This window comes from Pipistrellus hanaki, assembly GCF_964339955.1.
Source record: "Pipistrellus hanaki genome assembly, chromosome: 12".
Lineage (NCBI taxonomy): Eukaryota > Metazoa > Chordata > Mammalia > Chiroptera > Vespertilionidae > Pipistrellus > Pipistrellus hanaki.
In genome coordinates, this window is record NC_140514.1 from 26,730,252 (window position 1) to 26,748,379 (window position 18,128).

An 18,128-nucleotide genomic window follows, 5' to 3' on the forward strand; every position below is an offset into this window, starting at 1 on the left:
CACATTCTTATGTTCAGGTTGTTAGGTCTGATCTATAGGCCCTGCAACTTCCTTTAAGAGGATGGATCTAGTCATTACTTGGGCTATTTCGTAGAGGATTGTCATGAGTAAATTATTATTTTATTTTGTAATAAGAGCAACTATTTCTTTACCTTTCAAAGAATGTAAAAACACACACAGAGAAGGATTTTGTTTCCTAGGAGGTGAGATCAGGGTTAAAGGTCGTGCTCAGGGTTCCTTTCTGGGTGTGGACTGTGTAGGACCCTAGAAACGTTCCCTCCTTCCATGTCTGGCAGCTACAGATGGGAAGAAGGAGGCAGGTGACAATAGTCTTTCATTCCATATATATTTACTGAGTGCCCACCATCACTGGGCATAGTGGTAAAGGTAGGGGATAGTGAATAAGGCTCCAACGCTGCCTTAGAAGTTGTATTCTAATGTAGAGTGGGCACGTAGTGAACACATAGCAATCACAGCATGTGACAATGCCCGTGATACACACAACAGGTTGCGGGCGGGTCCTTTCAGACAGGGGCTGTCTAAGAAAGGCCTCTGGGAGGCAGAAGCATAAGTGCGTTTTAGAAGGTCGCAGCTGGCCTCTGCCGACTGCCAAGGCCATAAATGAGTGGCACTTACTGCACTTGATAGCTAAATGTGTGCCATCTGCACCAAACAATTAAAATGCTGTGGGCGCCCTGAGGGGCCAATATAATTGGTGACTGCCTGAATAGGAACAGGAAAACACGGCACAGTTAATTTACTACGTGCGTACTACATTTTCCCTTCATTTAACAGCACTGTGTTTTATTCATTTCTTTCATGCAAAGATGGCCTGAAGGACTTAAAAGTAATATATGCAAGATCTGTCCTTCAGCACGCCCTACAATGTTGTTTTCTCAACCGTGGAGAATCCTCACCACACATGTAAGAAATGCATCTCTAATGAAAGTCCTTTTTATGTTATTACTGTACAAGTGGTAAAGGAATAAAATACTTTCTAAAAATTGGGTTTAATTTTCAAAATCTACACATAACATTTAAAATATGTTAAAGGGACAACATGGTTATCAAGTAATAGGACTTCTGCCAATAGAATTTTCCACCTTCCATTGCTATTCTTTCATTTTGATTAGTTGCGCTTTCTTATTTTTTTGTTCTTTTAAAGCCAGTCAGTGGGTCATGTTTCTTAAATAAAAATATCTGAAAGATATGTGCAGACAAAGCAGATTCAGATTTACAGTAGAAATACTAGGCCCCAGTCTCTTCCGAGCAAATGTAATTCTCCCATCTACTCAGCCATCCATTCAATATTTATCGAGTCCACTAAACCTCTAGGTAGAACATGCTGGAGCCAGAGGCGTATCATGGCCCGACCCCCAGGCTGGGTGAATGCTGCTGATGCTCTTTCTCTGCACAGTTACTGTGGCAGTTTTCCGGGAGGCATGTAAATAGCCACCATGTGGTTAGACGGCCTACAATAAAGAGCAATTTGAAATTATGCACTCAATGTGCTACCAACGGACATGCAGGATGAATTCGGGAAAAATACAAAAAGCGGTTTACCTGGGAACCCCAAAGAAAAGAAAAACTTATATTACCAGGGCAGTTCAGGAAGGCATCTGTTTACAATATAAGAGATCACTAGTTTTTGTACCAGTTTAAGAACATCATGATTAAGAAGCATCTTGCTCAAAACAGCAAGAAAAATAGAATATGTCTAAGCATAAACTTAATAAGAAATATATATATAGGACCTGAATTAAGCAAAGCACAAAATCTAAATAAAGACCATTTAAAAGTTTTACTTTTTTAAATTAGTTAATGTTATCAGTAGTCTTCCTATGTTCATTGGTTTCCAGTCATGCTTGAATTAGGATTTGCATTCTAAGATTTGAGAAATTCAATAGTGTTTTCTTTAAAACTTGGCTGAAATGCCTTTGCTATCACAGAGATGTCCCCTGACCAGAAGTTAGCCCCCCCACTTCCTCTCTCCCTTTATATAAAGATCACAGTGCACATCACATCCTGCCTTATTATGTTATTTTTAGTATTCTCCAAAGTCTCCTAGTAGATTGTAAGTAACCGAGAGAAGAAACCTCACTTTGAATGTCTGTGAATGTATTCAGTATCTAGAATATGCCTTGCATACAGTGCTACTTAAATATTTATGTAATTGAGTTAACGGGTACTGTTTGAGTATATAGCCAGTCCTCACTAATTAGATATAAATTTGTGTGAAAATTTGTGACGTTATTTTTTGCTTAGAAGAACTGTTCTACCCTCTCAGACCTGCACCACACCCATTAAGAGCAGCACATGAGACTGGGTTCCTAGAATACCTGAGTAGGCAGGCAGGTCATGCAAAGGGGTTCCTAGCACCTGGGGTGGCAAGTGTGGAGCCATAGCACCAAGTGGCACGAGCACATGCATGCGTGTGCACACACACACACACACACTGGAGCTGAATCACCTGACAGCATGACCATTCTGCCCCCAGCAGTGGCCTAGATTCCGCCTTGGTCATAGGTCTGCCTGGTGAAGTTTTGATGATGTCAAAGACCAGCTTCCTATAGGTAGGTAGACAGGCTCTCAACTAGTTAAATACATTGTTATTAGCTGGGATGGATTCGTCCATTGCAGCTCCTATGCCCTCTATCCATTACTGGTTCCATTTCCTCTTTTCATTGTCTCTTGAGCCCATTCAAATAGGCTTTCAGTCCACCAAAACTGCTCTGGTCAAGGCCATCAGTGACCTCTGGGTTGCTAAATGCAACCGTCAATTCTCAATCCTCTCCTTACTTGACCTGCAAGCAGCATTGACCCACCTCTCGCTTCACTGCTCCCAGAGGCTTCATTTGACTCTCAGGACGCAATGCTCTCCCAGCTTTCTCCTACCTCACTGGACGGTTATCCTGAGCCCTTAACACTGGGAATACCTAAGGTGCAGTCCTCAGACTGCTTCCCTTTCCTACTTATATTCATCTTCTTGGCGATCCCATCCAATCTTATGGCTTTCAATTCTATTTGCAGACAAATTTCAAATTTTATCTTCTACAGCCAGATTCATTGATCCAACTGCATACTCACCAACTCCTGTAGCTAATAGACATCTCAGACTTCCATTCCAAAACTGAACTTCCACTCTTCCCCCAAATCTGCTCTTCACAGCCTCTCCATTTGAGGAGATGACAACCATCCAACTATTTTTTTTTTTTAAACAACCCTAATGCCATGGGTGGACTAAAGGAAATAGAATATGTAAAGAACTTAGCATATTGCTGAGCAGTCAGTGCACAATAAATGTTAGCTTCTATTTCTGGCTTTTCTTTTCTAGAAGGTCTCAAGGAGATTTGACTTGTAAAATTGAAGTTATTAGCTCATTTTCATAATAACTAAATTTTATTCTTAAACACATGCGATTTCAAGATTTCAATTTAAAGAGATGAAGAAAGTAAAATGTGCTGCTGTGCTCATGGCTTAGCTTCTAAAAAAAGAAGAAAAGTCACCTTTCCCAGTAAAACTGTCACAAGAACCACAGAAAATGTTACACAGCACAATGGCAATTTGAAGCATTAGAAATCTTCTCTTGCCTAGCAGTAATTTTCAGCTAATCAGACAACTTGAGCCTAGAAAATAATTTAAATTCAAGGTTATATGAGATGTTAATATGCTATTCACAGCTGTACACAACTCTAGTTTCACAACCTGAAAGAATTTTGGGGATACGAGGAAAGTCATGGAATGTTTTTACAACAGCTGGAATAAGTGACCTCATTTTATTAACCAGCAGTCCCACTTACTCTGTCATCCCAACTAATTATTAAGAATTTACTAGAAACTTTCTACCTATCAACAATAGTTATCTGAGTTATCAAGTATATTAAAATAAGCCTTCGTTATATAGAAAGCATCTTGGGTAAGTACACAATGCATAAATTAGACACATGGATATTGCTAATTTCACACTTAACTTGGCCCTTTAATACATATGGTTTGCTAATATGGTAAGAGATGGTTTTTGGATAATAAACACTGTTCATGGAAAATCACATTTTTTCTTTTATCCATTCTCCTATCTTCCTCCAGTTTCCTCCACTCCCTCCCTCCTGTGTGTGTGTATACATGTATATATATACACACACACACATATTCACATACACACATATATATATGTATACATACACACATATATATGTATGTATATCATCTACCATGTGCTGGGTAATGAGAAAAAAATACTTTAACTCTTGCGTACAGCTCAACAGCTAGGTAGTAATGGCCTTGGATGTTTTAAGGGGCGGGGGAGGGTGGGAATAACCTCGGTATGAAATCTCAGTAGTTGACTGTGCTTAATTTGTCCATAGTTAATTACATATTAAACTCTATGGTATTCTAATATTTTATATTTTCTAAAATTATAAAATTTTGAAACATTTATATTTTACATTACTTTTACTAAGTTACTTTTGCATATAAACTCCCATTGTGGGATCATTTTAGCTAGTCTATATATACTTTATATGCTAATTTTTACTTGTTTATTTTTTGTAGGAAGTCCTGGCTGAGCAAGGTTGGCAGTCCTAGTTCTCGCATTGACCGCACGGACTTTTCTAACGAAAAAACCATCTCTAAACTTGAGTATTCTAATTTTAGTATTCGATACTAATAGAAATGATATTCTTATGTATTAGGGTAATAGTAGCAGAATAGTAAGAAAAGGAACTCTTATCTGAAAGCTATATTATACAGATTACTAAAAACGTCTGACACTGAAATAGCTCTACTCAACTATGTTTTTCACGAGCAAAAATTAGTATCTAAAATAAAAATGTCATTATAAAATACTTAATGTGAATATTTAATTTAAACTTGTCTCATGGAAACTAATTCTAATGAATGTTATAGCTTATATGTTATTTGGCTAGGCTAGACATAATAAAGTTAACAGTACTTAAAAATACTTTTTAAATGGTTATCTGATTTGAATTCTAAAACCTTTCAAATAATAACTTATTGAAGTTGAGTAACCAGTAGTTAGAGATAAACATATATGATGATTAGTATAACCCAAAAATAGTATCAAGAAAGAGTTACATTTTTAAGTTCTGATTAAATGAGAACATGGTTCAGTACTTGAGGTTGGCGCTCCTTCATGCATTTTGTGAACTGCTTTGTTCTGTAGAGTGAACAGATGAGCTATGGCAACCCACAATTTCAGTAGAGCAAGCAGCATGGTTTGTATGAACCACCCTCCATGATGGAGACCCCTTACCCAGAAGAACAACTGAGAGTCTCGATAGTCATACTGTCCCCCAAGTTTGGCCTATCATTTGGGGATTTTCACATATAAATTATTTTTAAGCAACCAAAGTATTTTAAGGGGAAGTTTCATTTCTATACTACAGAATTACACCACTGAAAAAAGGGAGACCTTTAACTCAAAATACTGGATAATTTTAAAAGTTGCAGGTATATGCTTGTATAAATCCTTCAGTGACTTTTCCAACATTTTAATATATTTTATTGATTTTTTACAGAGAGGAAGAGAGAGGGATTGAGAATTAGAAACATCGATGAGAGAGAATCATCGATCAGCTGCCTCTTGCACACCCCCTACTGGGGATGTGCCCGCAACCAAGGTACATGCCCTTGACCAGAATCGAACCCTGGACCTTTCAGTCTGCAGGCCGATGCTCTATCCACTGAGCCAAACCGGTTTTGGCTTTTCCAACATTTTAAAACAATGAATCCTTCATTCAGAAGAAATTTCCCTGGCATTTAAATTGTAAAGAAGGTGAAAAGACACAACTGGCGTGATTGAAATGGGGCTGGGGGAACCTGGAACATAGCACATTTGGTCTCACTTTCCCTCCCGCATCTTGTCCTCCTTGGGGATCCGGGTTAGAAACCACCGTCCTGTCTATGGGAGAAATGTCCACTGCTGCACTCCATGGCGCAGAGAGAGAATCTGGCCCCTCTCCTATGCCTGTGGCACGATCAGAATTGAGAAAAGGAGGTGAAGGGTAGGCTGACATTGTTCACCCGAAAGGTTAACTCTGATGATAATATTGATATCAAATAGATATCAAATAGATATGACAGCACATTAGGGAATGACAAAGGTATTTTTAAAACTTGCCAAATACTTGTAAAGAAATAATTTTCTTACTTTAACACCATCATCACGTTAAGTGTTCTGTGTGTCACATATTATACAGGAGAATCTATTGTGATACTCGTTTGAGTTTTGCTCTCCTGGTGTCACCCACTCCTGGTTGAAGGAAGGTGGACAAGTCTTTGTGTTCCCTTTCCTCAGGAGGGTTTGGTGCCAGATCCCCTGGAGACAACTTTCCTTGCAAGGTTTCATTTTAAAGAGAGCATTAGGTTGTGAGTTGGGAAAAGACAAACATAGGCCTTTAGCAGGTAAAAGAGAAGCCAAAGAAACAAGAAGAGTATTCAATACTTTTCTTGGACAGTCAAGTTGTAAAAAACCCTGTATGTCTTTATGCATAAAAAGGTTAAGTAATTTTGGAAAAAGATGATCTCTGATGTGACACCAATATGTCACCTTTTATTACCCTGCTCTATTCTGTGAGTTCCCTCCCCAGCTCAGGTTACAAGAAAATCACACTTTGCTGGCACAATCTTCTAGCTGCACAAACAATAGTTAAGGTTGCTTAATGATTAATACATAGCTACATTCTATTACTGGGTGAGGAATGTTGTAAATAATTATTAAAAGTAGGTGTCATGAATGTAGAAAAAAAAATGGTAAAGCAATGTGGTGTAGAGGCCAGATACATTTTAACATTAAACTTAATGTCAAATTTCATATGGACTTACACAAAAGTTTTAATTCATATGTCACATTTGAATAATAACAAACTGTGATACACTTAGTTTTGTTAGAATTAGATATTAAAAAAACCAAAAATATTAAGCAAAAGGTGGGTATCTACTTCAGTAACTATCAACCAGGAGTCTCAACATTCCACCTGTCCATACCCATCTGCAAGCAACATATCAGAATTATGGGAGTATTATTTATAAAAGCAAACTTAATTATTTTTTACATTTATATAAAAATGACTGTCTTTATTTTTACTGACAGTAAGTCAGGCATTTGGATAAATGGAACAGAATAGAGAGCACAGAAATAAACCCATGTGCATATATATAACAAAGGAGGCAAATATATACAGTTGGGTAACAGGGTAAAGACAGTCTTTTCAATAAATGTATTGGGAAAATTGGACAGATTCATGCAAAGAATGAATATGGAACACTTAAAAGGTTTGCTTAAAAGGTTTTGTACAGCAAAAAACTATCAACAAAACAAAAAATCTGAATGGGAGAATATATTTACCAATGATATATCTAATAAAGAGTTAATATCCAAAAGATATTAGGAACTTATATAACTTAGCACCAAAAAAAAATTAAATAAAGAAAGAAAAAAGAAAAAAGAAAAGAAAAAATCCAAACTACTCAAAAATGGACAGAGGACCTAAATAGACATTTCTCCAAAGAGGACATACAGATGGCCAATAAATATATGAAAAGATGCTCAACATCACTAGTCGTCAGGGAAATGCAAATTAAAACAAGGAGCTATCACCTCAGACCTATCAGAATATCATCAATAAATCAACAAATAAGTGTTGAGGATATTCAGAAAAGGTAACCCTCATGCACTATTGGTGGGGATGTAAATGGGTGAAGCCACTATGGAAAATAGTGTGGTGGTTTCTAAAAAAAAAATTGAAAATATAGCTAATGTGACCCAGCAATTCCACTTCTGGATATTTATTAAAAAAAATCCAAAATTCTAATTCGACATATGCACCCTTATGTTTACTGCAGCATTTACAATATCCAAGATATGGAAGCAACCTCAGTGCCATCAATAGACAATTGCATAAAGAAAATGTGGTACATTTATATTTTATTGATCTTTTACAGAGAGGAAGGGAGAGAGATAGCCAGAAACATTGATGAGAGATAAACATCGACCAGTTGCCTCTTGCACACCCCCTACTGGGGATGTGCCCACAACTAAGGTACATGCCCTTGACCGGAATCGAACCCGGGACCTTTCAGTCCACAGACTGACGCTCTATCACTGAGCCAAACCGGTTTCAGCAATAATAGTGGAATATTACTCTGTCATGAAAAAGAATGAAATCTTGCCGTTGTGACAACATGGATAGACCTAGGGGTATTATGCTAAGAGAAATAAGTCAGAGGAAGACAATACCATAAGGTTTCACTTACGTATGGAATCTAAAAAACAAACACACAATGAAACAAAAACCTAGATGCAGAGAAAAAAATTTACGATTGCCAGATGGAAGTGGGGGGAGGTGATGGTGGTGAGGGGATGTAGGAAAAGGTGAAGGGGACAAGAAATTCAAACTGCCAGTTATAAAAACAGTCATGGGATGTAAATTACAACATAGAGATTATTGTAATAACTGTGTATGGTGTCAGATGGGTACTTGACTTACCATGCAATCACTTCCTAATTATATAAATGTCTAATCACTATGTTGTATAATTGACACTACGTGATAATTGTAATTGAAACATTTTTTTAATTTAAAAAATTTAAAGAAATGAAATAAAATTTTAAAAGCCTGTCCTTTTAATTTTTTCAACCTTGTTTGAAACTAGTACACAGATTACAAGCACCCTGAGGCCAGCTTCAGTATTAATTTTCCTCCTTTTACGGCTACCAAGATCGGTGTTCAGGTCCGATGGGAAAGGGAACCGAGGGTAAAAAGCCTGTTTTCTTAAAATGTTAACTCATGAAATGAAGCTCAATAGAATTTTGGAGGGAATATGTAAATGACAGTCTTGACCAGGTGGGCCAGTCCATAGAAGCAACAGGGATGTGGGAGAGAGACGAAGTTTTTCTATTAGGAAGGGTATAGGCTTCTAAGCTCTAGAAGAAGCGATCCACATTTCATCTGAGACTGGGAATTTCTGGGAATACCCTGAAGCCTGCAGAAAGCTTGTGTCTGCAAGGCAGGTGCTGTGCTAACTAGGAACAGAAGCACTGAAGGAGGGAACTAAAAGTTGGGGTGGGGGGGGGTGACAGTGAATTTGACTTTGCTCAAAACTGGTCACCACTGTGACAACTAAGTATTTTCCGTTTTGTGTACCAAAGAAAAATTTCAGCAACATGTATCTCCATACTCATACTTAGATAGGACAGAAAAACAGAATCTACTTCCAAAAATTGGCTTTGTATTTGGATGTATGTAGTCCACAAATATATTTCAATAGTAAGTAGCTCTCCCTAACCTCCATAGAATGCTCACTACTTGGTTAAAAGGAAAAGATCGTCATGTCTGGAACTAATTTCAGGACCTGAAAATAGGCAGCATAGTATGGCAGAAAATATTCTGGTCTAGGGATCAGAAGACCTGCATCTGGGCGCGGCCCAGCCATTAATTTGCCATGTGCCTAGGTACCCTCAGCTTTTACTAAACCCATAATTTGGGTTAAATCAGGATTCCAGGAAGCCAGAGGCTTCCCAGGAGGTGGTACCAGGGCAGCTGCAGAAGGGCCCTCATCCCTGCTCCAACCAGAGCAGCCCTACTCCTATCTCTATCAGCTGTTAGGCTTCTCCCTAAGAAATCTTTTGAGGAGAATTCTGCCTCAAAGAAATAACAACAAAGACACTGAATTCATCTCTGGAGTCTTCTAAGTTTCTATAATTGTTAAACCTTATTTCCTATTTTCTTGATTACTTCTGTCAAGCCATTGTGGTATGTCCACTTTACCTTTAGCCATTTGCACTAAAACAACGCATACTTTGTGAAAAGCACTATTGGAAAAAGATTCTTATTTTTCATAGTGGTCCCTAGAAGTGTCCATGGTCGATAAAATATTTCTGTAATTGACTTTCAGTTGTCTCTTGTTTCTCTTTTGATGTTTACCAAAGTGAAAAATATGCAAGACAAAATACAAATATATGTGACTTAATTAAAAAGTTTTATAAGCATGTCTTGCAGATTTTAACCTAACATGGAGAATTATGTGAAAGAGGCAGTTTTCCTTTTTCTTAACTGGTTCGAATAATTTTGAACAAATCTGATATGAATTTTTACATTTAGAATTTAAAGTCTAGTTACCCTATCTATGATCTCATTAGCAGTTTTTCCTATAGAAAATGAGTTTTTCTCCTAAGAACATGCTTTGTGCTTCCTCCTCTGTTTGAAGGTCAGTTCACACGCTTGGTTGGATGTCCAAGATACTTCTTTCATCCTCCAACTACATTTTTCTTGTCTTAGTTTTGTTTTCTATGTTGGCACAAAGAAAGCTTCAAGTAGCAATGAACATAAACTTCCGATATGGCTTTCCCCCTACTCTCTCATTTTACAAATACTAGAAGCAGCACAGAGAAAGATTCAGTAGCTTCATTGTATTGGAAATGGAGTTTCTATTTCAAAACAATTCCAAAAAGCCAGGATTAACATCCATCACCTGGTCATTTGCAAGCATCAAAGCAGAATTCCTACTGAAATCTGGTCAGATTCATCTGGATTAGGAGCATGCTTAACCAGACAATTGGCATAAAGTGGACAGACACAGCATAACCTTGTTTTTTAGATGCAGGATCTATATCGACCAGGGAAAAAAAAATGGAGCAAAAGTTCTACCCCTCGGGTACTATTTTCTTATGAAGCAAAAGAAAGATCAGCCTTCCTGTCTTTTCTCTGATCCTAACTGCCCTTCTCTCTCCGCATTATAATTCCTAACGCACAGCACACAGGAGAGAGGATACAGGGAGTGAGTGGCTCAGTGGGCAGTCCCATTACTGACAGCATGGACAACAAGGCAAGAGAACTGCCTAGATGTCTACTTATACTTTATAACTTATTTTACACATCCTTTTAAGTGTACAATGAACTTCATAATTTAAACAAATACTTTCCTAGAGATCATAACCCTAGATTAGGGTAGATCAATCACTCTAAGGCCTTTGATCTGAGAAGGCTACACTCAGCAAATGCAGTGTATAACCAGACTCCCCTCATGAAAAAATGAAAAAACCGGAAACAAAAATCAGCCCTGAAATTAAAAAAAAAAAAAAAAAAAAAGCCATACCCAAGGTAAATGGAACATTATCCTTTGGAATCAGGGGAAGTACATATCTTTAAAAGCTATAAGAAAAAAGGTTTCAGGAAAGATATGCTATGTCCTCCATCGCGTGTAATAAAAGTTGATCTTTGAAAGAAGAACAGGGAGCCACTGGGGAGAATATGTGCAGATTAAAAAAAATATATATGGATTAAGGAAAATCACTTGAAATATAAAAACCACATTCTGAAGAGCAGCCAACACACACATACAATTACACACTTAGCTATGGAAACTACAGGAGACCCAAGAGGGAATAGGAAAACTGCAATCTATTCTGGAATTAGTAACTGGCCACTTTCATTAGTGACACAGAGCTGTGGTTGGCAACCCCAGCTGATTATCAGAATTATCTACATAGCATTTTAAACGTACTTATTACAAGGCCCCACTCCAGACCTGATAAATCAGGGGCTTTCATGGTTTTAGTCCTTGAACCTGCATGTTTAAAAAAATGCCCTGGTGATTTTGACAATCTGCAAAGCTCAGGAAACACCAGGGTAGAGAATAAATCTGAAAAGTTTATTTAAAAAGTAGAACAACAACAAAAGGAAAATGTGAGTGTGAAAATGATTAATTTAGAGGAATGAGGGCACACATCTAACCCATCAGTAAGTCAGTTATAGAAGTTCATGGGGGTAAGGGGGTAGAATTGAAACAGAAGGCAAAACCACTCATGATAGAAGAAAACTTCCTTGAGTTAAAAAAAAAAAAGCTATAAATTATACAGTGTAAAGTTATATAGCTAAAAAGGACTTGAGTTTTAAGCAAAAATTACTGAAAAGAGGCTCCTACACAAAGCATGGCTTAAAAAAATAAAATTTCAAGATAAGAACTCTCTAGCATTCATCTCAAGAAGAACCTAATGGCTGCCCAGCAATGCTCCAGTTTTTCTAATCCATCCACTCGCTCACTCTCCTAGACAACCACTGCACACTCACTCCCCACTCAGCCATGACTGTGCTTCTATTTCCAACAGAAGAACTTCCACAAGCCTCCCCCACTGCATCTGCTTACCTGCCCTACGTCTGTGCCCACCCTTACCTTCCTGCCTCTTACTGTGGCTGCACCGTCTATGCGCCCAATGAAGGCAATGCCCGGATCCCACTTCCTCCAGGACGCTGCTCCTGCGATTCTCACTCTTACATCGTCCATTTCCATTCCCCACTGGATTCTCTTTCCCATCAGTCTGCAAACATGCTATTAATCTCTCCCTCTCTGACCCCTCTAGCTACCACATCTTTCTCCCTTTTAGAGAAACTCCTCCAAAAATGCTGTCTATACTTGATGTAATCCACTCACACCATTTTCTGCACTGTAGAACTATTGTAAAAAATTTCAAAAAAACACATTCTATAATGTGTTACATAATGGATTACTCTGAAAATATAAAAATCAGTTATATGTTGAAACTTTGTCATTTGCCTAACTGTATATCATAATTTTAAAAGGGAAAGAGCTTTGCATTTATGGTTGCATATAATTTAACAAATATTTTAATAAAATAAAAAATAAAATTTCCTTAATGGGCCAAAATTGAGACGAATAAAAGATTTAATATTAGATTTTTAGAAAATTGAGAGGGCATACTGTAAATTCTTCCAATCTGTCTATGACCTCTTCCCCCTCCCCTCACACCAATTTGTTTCAATTTAGCAAAATAAGCCTCTTAATGGGCCCCACTGGTGCCTCCAATATGCAGTCTGAATAATACATCTGACACCTCAGCATTCTGGGATTTAAGCTATAGCTTAACTCTGGTTTTAAAAAGAATGCCAATGCCCCATTCAGTTTATTGTTTCACTCCATTGTTTGAAAACAAGAGTCGGGAGGGAAACATTAGTTATTTCCAAATGTCATCAAATGTGAGTGGCTCTCAGTGTTAGAGCTGTCCATCCAGAGCACAGCACAGGGTTTTAATTTGGCAGGGTGTGTATACACAGGCATTGCTGCCAGCCATGAGGGCAAACTCTTTATCAATACAAGGACAAATTTGACCAGCAAGCACATCCTTTAGTAGTCAACATTTTGAAAAATTAAAACTAACACCATTGTCCAAAGAAAAAATGTGGGTGCTTTAGATGGCGTTGGTATGATTAAATTTGAAAACATCACTTTGAGATATGACAGAGAGATCATTGTAATGCAAACCATGTCTTTCCAAATCATAACGTGCATTGTTTTTTAAGCGCTGGCTGTTCCTGAGTAGTTCACAGGTTGACTAGGAAACAAAACATTCACAATCAGAGATCTACAGTAAAATTCCAGGGTAATAAACAAATGGCGTCATGGTACTGCGGCCTGCAAGGCCTGATATTGTGTGCTGCCTTACATCCTGCGGGGCCTCACATGGCTCGTTCTCTTTCCCACTCGTACCCACGGAGAAGGTCCACTAACCACCCTCCTTACTAGGGACCAGATGCACCTCCTGCTCATCCCTAAATAGCAAGGTTCAGTTCCCCGCCAGCCTGCCACATTATCTCACCAGCCAATCACATCCTCCGGTGGGAACCAGGGGTGATCTCATCCTCCTACCACCCGAAGCCTGCCTCCCACAGCCTCTCTGTTCGTTCTCCTGTGGCCCCGCACAGCATGGTGTCCTCCGCCCCTCGGCTGTGAGGATATGTCGCTAACAAACTGCTGCCAGTGCTGGGTGTCATGTGCTCTGCCACCCCCAACATCCTAGGGCAGGGACTTCTTCCTCATCGGGGTGAATAGGAGGAGGTTAGACCCGGCTATATCTCTTAGCACTGTACAAGGTCCAAGCTTAGAAAAAGGCCCTTCTGGTGCCTGGCTATGGAGGTTTGGTGAAGTAGCCTGGTATAGATGGAGAATGGCGTGAAGGATTTGGTTTTGCATGTGGCTTTGGTCGCATTCTGGGATTCTCTCTGAAGGAGCATACAGACAAGAAATGACAGCTAAGTAGCAACAAAATACGGATTTCATTAACGAAACAAGGGTCTAGTGACAATGGAGAACGTGAGAAAAAGCTAGATTACAGAAACTGAGTTAAGGTAGTAGGCCAAGGTGAGCCTTCTTACTTCCTAGGCACCATCCCTAAGATGTTTTTTATTTTTTTAATTTTTTATTTTATTGATTTTTTACAGAGAGGAAGGGGAAGGGAGAGTTAGAAACATTGACCAGCTGCCTCCTGCACACTCCCTACTGGGTATGTGCCCACAACCAAGGTACATGCCCTTGACCAAAACCAAACCTGGGGTCCTTGAGTCCACAGGCCGACGCTCTATCCACTGAGCCAAACAATTAGGGGCATCCCTAAGATTCTATACCCTCTTTCTAAATAGCTGTATGGTCATGAATGACAGGCCCATTGGCTGCATCCAGCTGCAGGTAGAACAAGAGGGTTGAGATGGCCAGGCCAGCTGAGCTAGAGAGGGCCAGGGTGTGCACATCCCTGAGCAATGACCTTGAATGCAATGAGCAACCCTCTAGTGAAACGTCCCCGTCAAGGTCCGTTTCTGACAGTCTGCTGATGCGTTTGTGCTCCAGTGCAGTGAAAGTGGGTGGAGAGAGGGATACCGGAAATGAAGCAATGATTTCCTTCTAACCCAAGAACTGAGGCTAAAATAAGTTCTCCCCAAACAGGAGAGAAAGCAGTTCTCATAAATATAACTGTATCCACACGCAGAGTAAAACAGAAGCGAGGATGAACAGACTGTTTGGACCAGAGGAGCCAGCTGTGGGGCCGTGAGATCAGTGGGGCCGGGGGTAAGACTGAGATTTATGCCTTTTGAGAGTGTGAAGTCCAAAGCCAGACGGGGTTGAGAAACTCCTGGGGAAAAAGTATGCAGCCTGATGAAAAACATGAAATCTTTCCTGCCTAAACAGTAAGGACTCTGGACACTCCCAGGAGTCCGGTCTCCCCAGGACTCTCAGTGGCCAGTTCCAGAAGGAGGGGAAGGCAGTGGGCTGGCAGAGAAAGAGCATGGACTGAACAAAACTGACTGGATGCGTCTGCCATTCATTCAGGAAACAGCCACTGAGAATCTGCCAGACGCCCCCACTGTGCCTGGGGCTCGGCACACAGAGACGTATGAGACAATCTCAACCTTTAAGACATTTATATTCTTTTTATTTTTTTATTACTATTGATTTTTTACAGAGAGGAAGAGAGAGGGATAGAGAGTTAGAAACATTGATGAGAGAGAATCATCGATCAGCCGCCTCTTGCACACCCCCTACTGCAGCGTTTTTCAACCGCTGTTCCGCGGCACACTAGTGTGCCGCGAGATGTTGCCTGGTGTGCCGTAGGTGCAGACAAGACAAGAATTTTATAATTTTTCACTATTTTGTTTACTTAATATTTCATAATAAAGTAATTATAAAATACTTTCTTTGTGTTTATTTGATTCCTATTCAAGAGAATTACTTTATATACAGTCAATATAGGCACAGAGTTAAATTTTTTAACATTTTCTAATGGTGGTGTGCCTCGTGATTTTTTTCATGAAACAAGTGTGCCTTTGCCCAAAAAAGGTTGAAAAACACTGCCCTACTGGAGATGTGCCCACAACCAAGGTACATGCCCTTGACTGGAATGGAACCCGGGACCTTTCAGGCCGCAGACCGACACTCTATCCACTGAGCCAAACCGGTTTCGGCAAGACATTTATATTCTTAACAATGCTAATAGATAACAAGTGGCTGAGTACCTATCATGTTCCAGGGAGTCTTTGAGCTTCACCAAAGCAGCACTCTGAGGAAAGCAGGGACAGTAATTATTACCATTTACAGGTGAGGAAACAAAGGTTCAGAAAGATAAAAACTCGCTCAAAGCCATGTTGCTAAGAAGTGGTTTCAACTCCAGGGCACAGTTTGGCTATATCCCTTCATATATGAATGAGAAGCAAAGAGAATATTTAAAAAAAAAAGGAAGCAAAATTTTAATTCTATTTATACAGTATTCCGTTCAGAAAGAAGACTATCCTGGATTTAAGTAAAAAAGTATAAACATTTTTTTTCTTAGAGAAGGTAAAAATAAAAAGTTTAAAGAGTAGTAACCCTAAGGGGAAAAAAAAAATCACAAGTCTCATATTACTAAATATGAAGAGAAATGATAGAAAGAAAACCCCATGAAGTATGCTCAAGATAAAATTATATGGTTTCTATATATTTTATTTTATATAACCAGAAGCAATCATTAGGGAAATAAGGTACTTAGAATTACTGTATTTTCCCATTAGTGAGGTTTTCTGTTCTCATCCACCAAAGAGCATTCCAGTGAAAGCGGAAGTCTGAAGGTAATGATTGGATCCTGTGGCCGGCACTGTTCAGGCCCATGTTCAGGGCGGGAAATGGGGATTGGGAGCAGATCATCTTGTGGATGAGCTTCTCAGCCTCATGTTCTTACAGAGATGAAATATGGCTTAAGATAAGGATTCATAGAAGGCTCAACAAGTAGAAAATATAAACACAAGAAGCAAAATGAAAAGTTTTGCAGAAGAGGCTGAGGCAAAATATATGGAATTCTTTAAATGAACAAGGAAAATAGCCTTTAAAGGTTGCTACAAGACACACACACACACACACACACACACACACACACACACACACACACCATCAAAACTAGACAGCTTAAACTAGTGAATCCTAACTTTTTTAGAATGGTGACACTCCAACAATCTTTCATTTTGCAATTTTCCTTCCTTAAGAAGCTATATGCCTGTGGCTATTCATTCAACCAATCTTTATTACATGATCACTCTGCTAGAACTCTCCAAGTTCATAATGTATATACAGGCTTCTTCTTTCAATCAGGTGAATATCAAAACTAGAGATTTCTAACAATGATTTTGGAGTAACTCAGGCTGACTGTATTTATATGTTATCTCAAAAGATTTCATGAAATTCAATTTTTATTTATACAGCTATATGAAAAAATGCAAATATACCAATGCACATGTCCAGCATTACATATATCAGAAGTGATCTATATGATTTATACTAGAGATTTTTACCTTTTAGGAGATGCAACACCTCATGATTATTTGTTCTGCAATGTCTCTCTCTCTCTTAAAAATCACTCAGCTTCGAACTTACACCAGAAAAAAAATTCAAGGTCCTTTTTATACCTGTAATTCATTTGAACCTATCCATCTTCAAAGACAGGCAAATCTAATGCTAACATCTGTCATTCTCATTGCTCCCTAATGTGTATTTTAGTTTGATAAAATTCTTATAACCTAAAATAATTAAATAAAAACAATGTAATGTATGCACTTGAATTTTCTACTGTACCAATTATAATGGGAAGAATACTAACAGCCAACGTTTAATGAGTGCAAGATACATTTTCTCATGTAATCCTTATAATACATGTGTATCAGCCAAATAAACTATCTTTTAAAAGAAGAAATTAAAGATAGCTTTGGTTTATGCAGTATCTCTGAGGTCCTTCCCTGTATCACAAGTACATAGCTGAAGAAATGACCGAGAGGAACCTGGGGCTGCCTGAGCCCCAGCATTCCTATCTGGTTACACAGACATACCACTCGTGTGTTTTTGTTTTTTGTTTTTTTGGCATTTTCCTACGGTTAAAAAAAAAAAAAAAAAAAAAAAAAGCGGTGACAATTTTCTGCATCTATAACATTTTGGATGAGCCATTTCCATCCTATTTTGTTTCCTCACATATGGTGTTCTAGCTCAAATAGCATTGGTATTTTTAACTTGGACAGTTATCAGTAAATTACTTTGAATTACTCTTTGCTGACACGTATCCAAATTACCTAACACAAATGAGAAAACGGCATGTATTATTTAGGCTAGTGTGTGCACTGCCTTTCAGCTATAAGTTTTCCAATAGAATCAATATATTTTACAGATGGAAGAGATCACAAAGAAGATGCAACCTGGCTACTTTTTTTTACCAGTGAGAATGTATAGCAGAGAGGTTAAAGTGTCTCTCCTCGGTCAGATCAGTAGTTAGGAGTGGGGGGAAGGGGGAGGGGAAAGTAATAGCA

General features: G+C 38.7%; 1 protein-coding gene and 1 long non-coding RNA gene across 6 annotated transcripts in view; one reads left to right on the forward strand and one right to left on the reverse strand.

Moving 5' to 3' along the window:
* The window catches only part of ACYP2 (acylphosphatase 2), a 145,601-nt gene extending 138,123 nt beyond the window's left edge, over positions 1-7,478 (forward strand). For all 5 annotated transcript variants that reach the window (XM_084900833.1, XM_084900834.1, XM_084900832.1 and 2 more), the window contains one exon: positions 4,552-7,478. In XM_084900833.1, the coding sequence (XP_084756959.1) occupies positions 4,552-4,666 (115 nt within the window). In that variant the 3' untranslated portion in view covers positions 4,667-7,478. The remainder of the gene's footprint in view (positions 1-4,551) is intronic.
* On the reverse strand, positions 5,368-17,698 carry LOC311631045. The gene is made up of 3 exons (XR_014796501.1): positions 15,666-17,698; positions 5,714-15,350; positions 5,368-5,488 (listed from the first exon to the last, which is right to left on the reverse strand). It is a non-coding gene; the product is annotated as an uncharacterized lncRNA (long non-coding RNA).
* Positions 17,699-18,128: the final 430 nt, after the last annotated feature.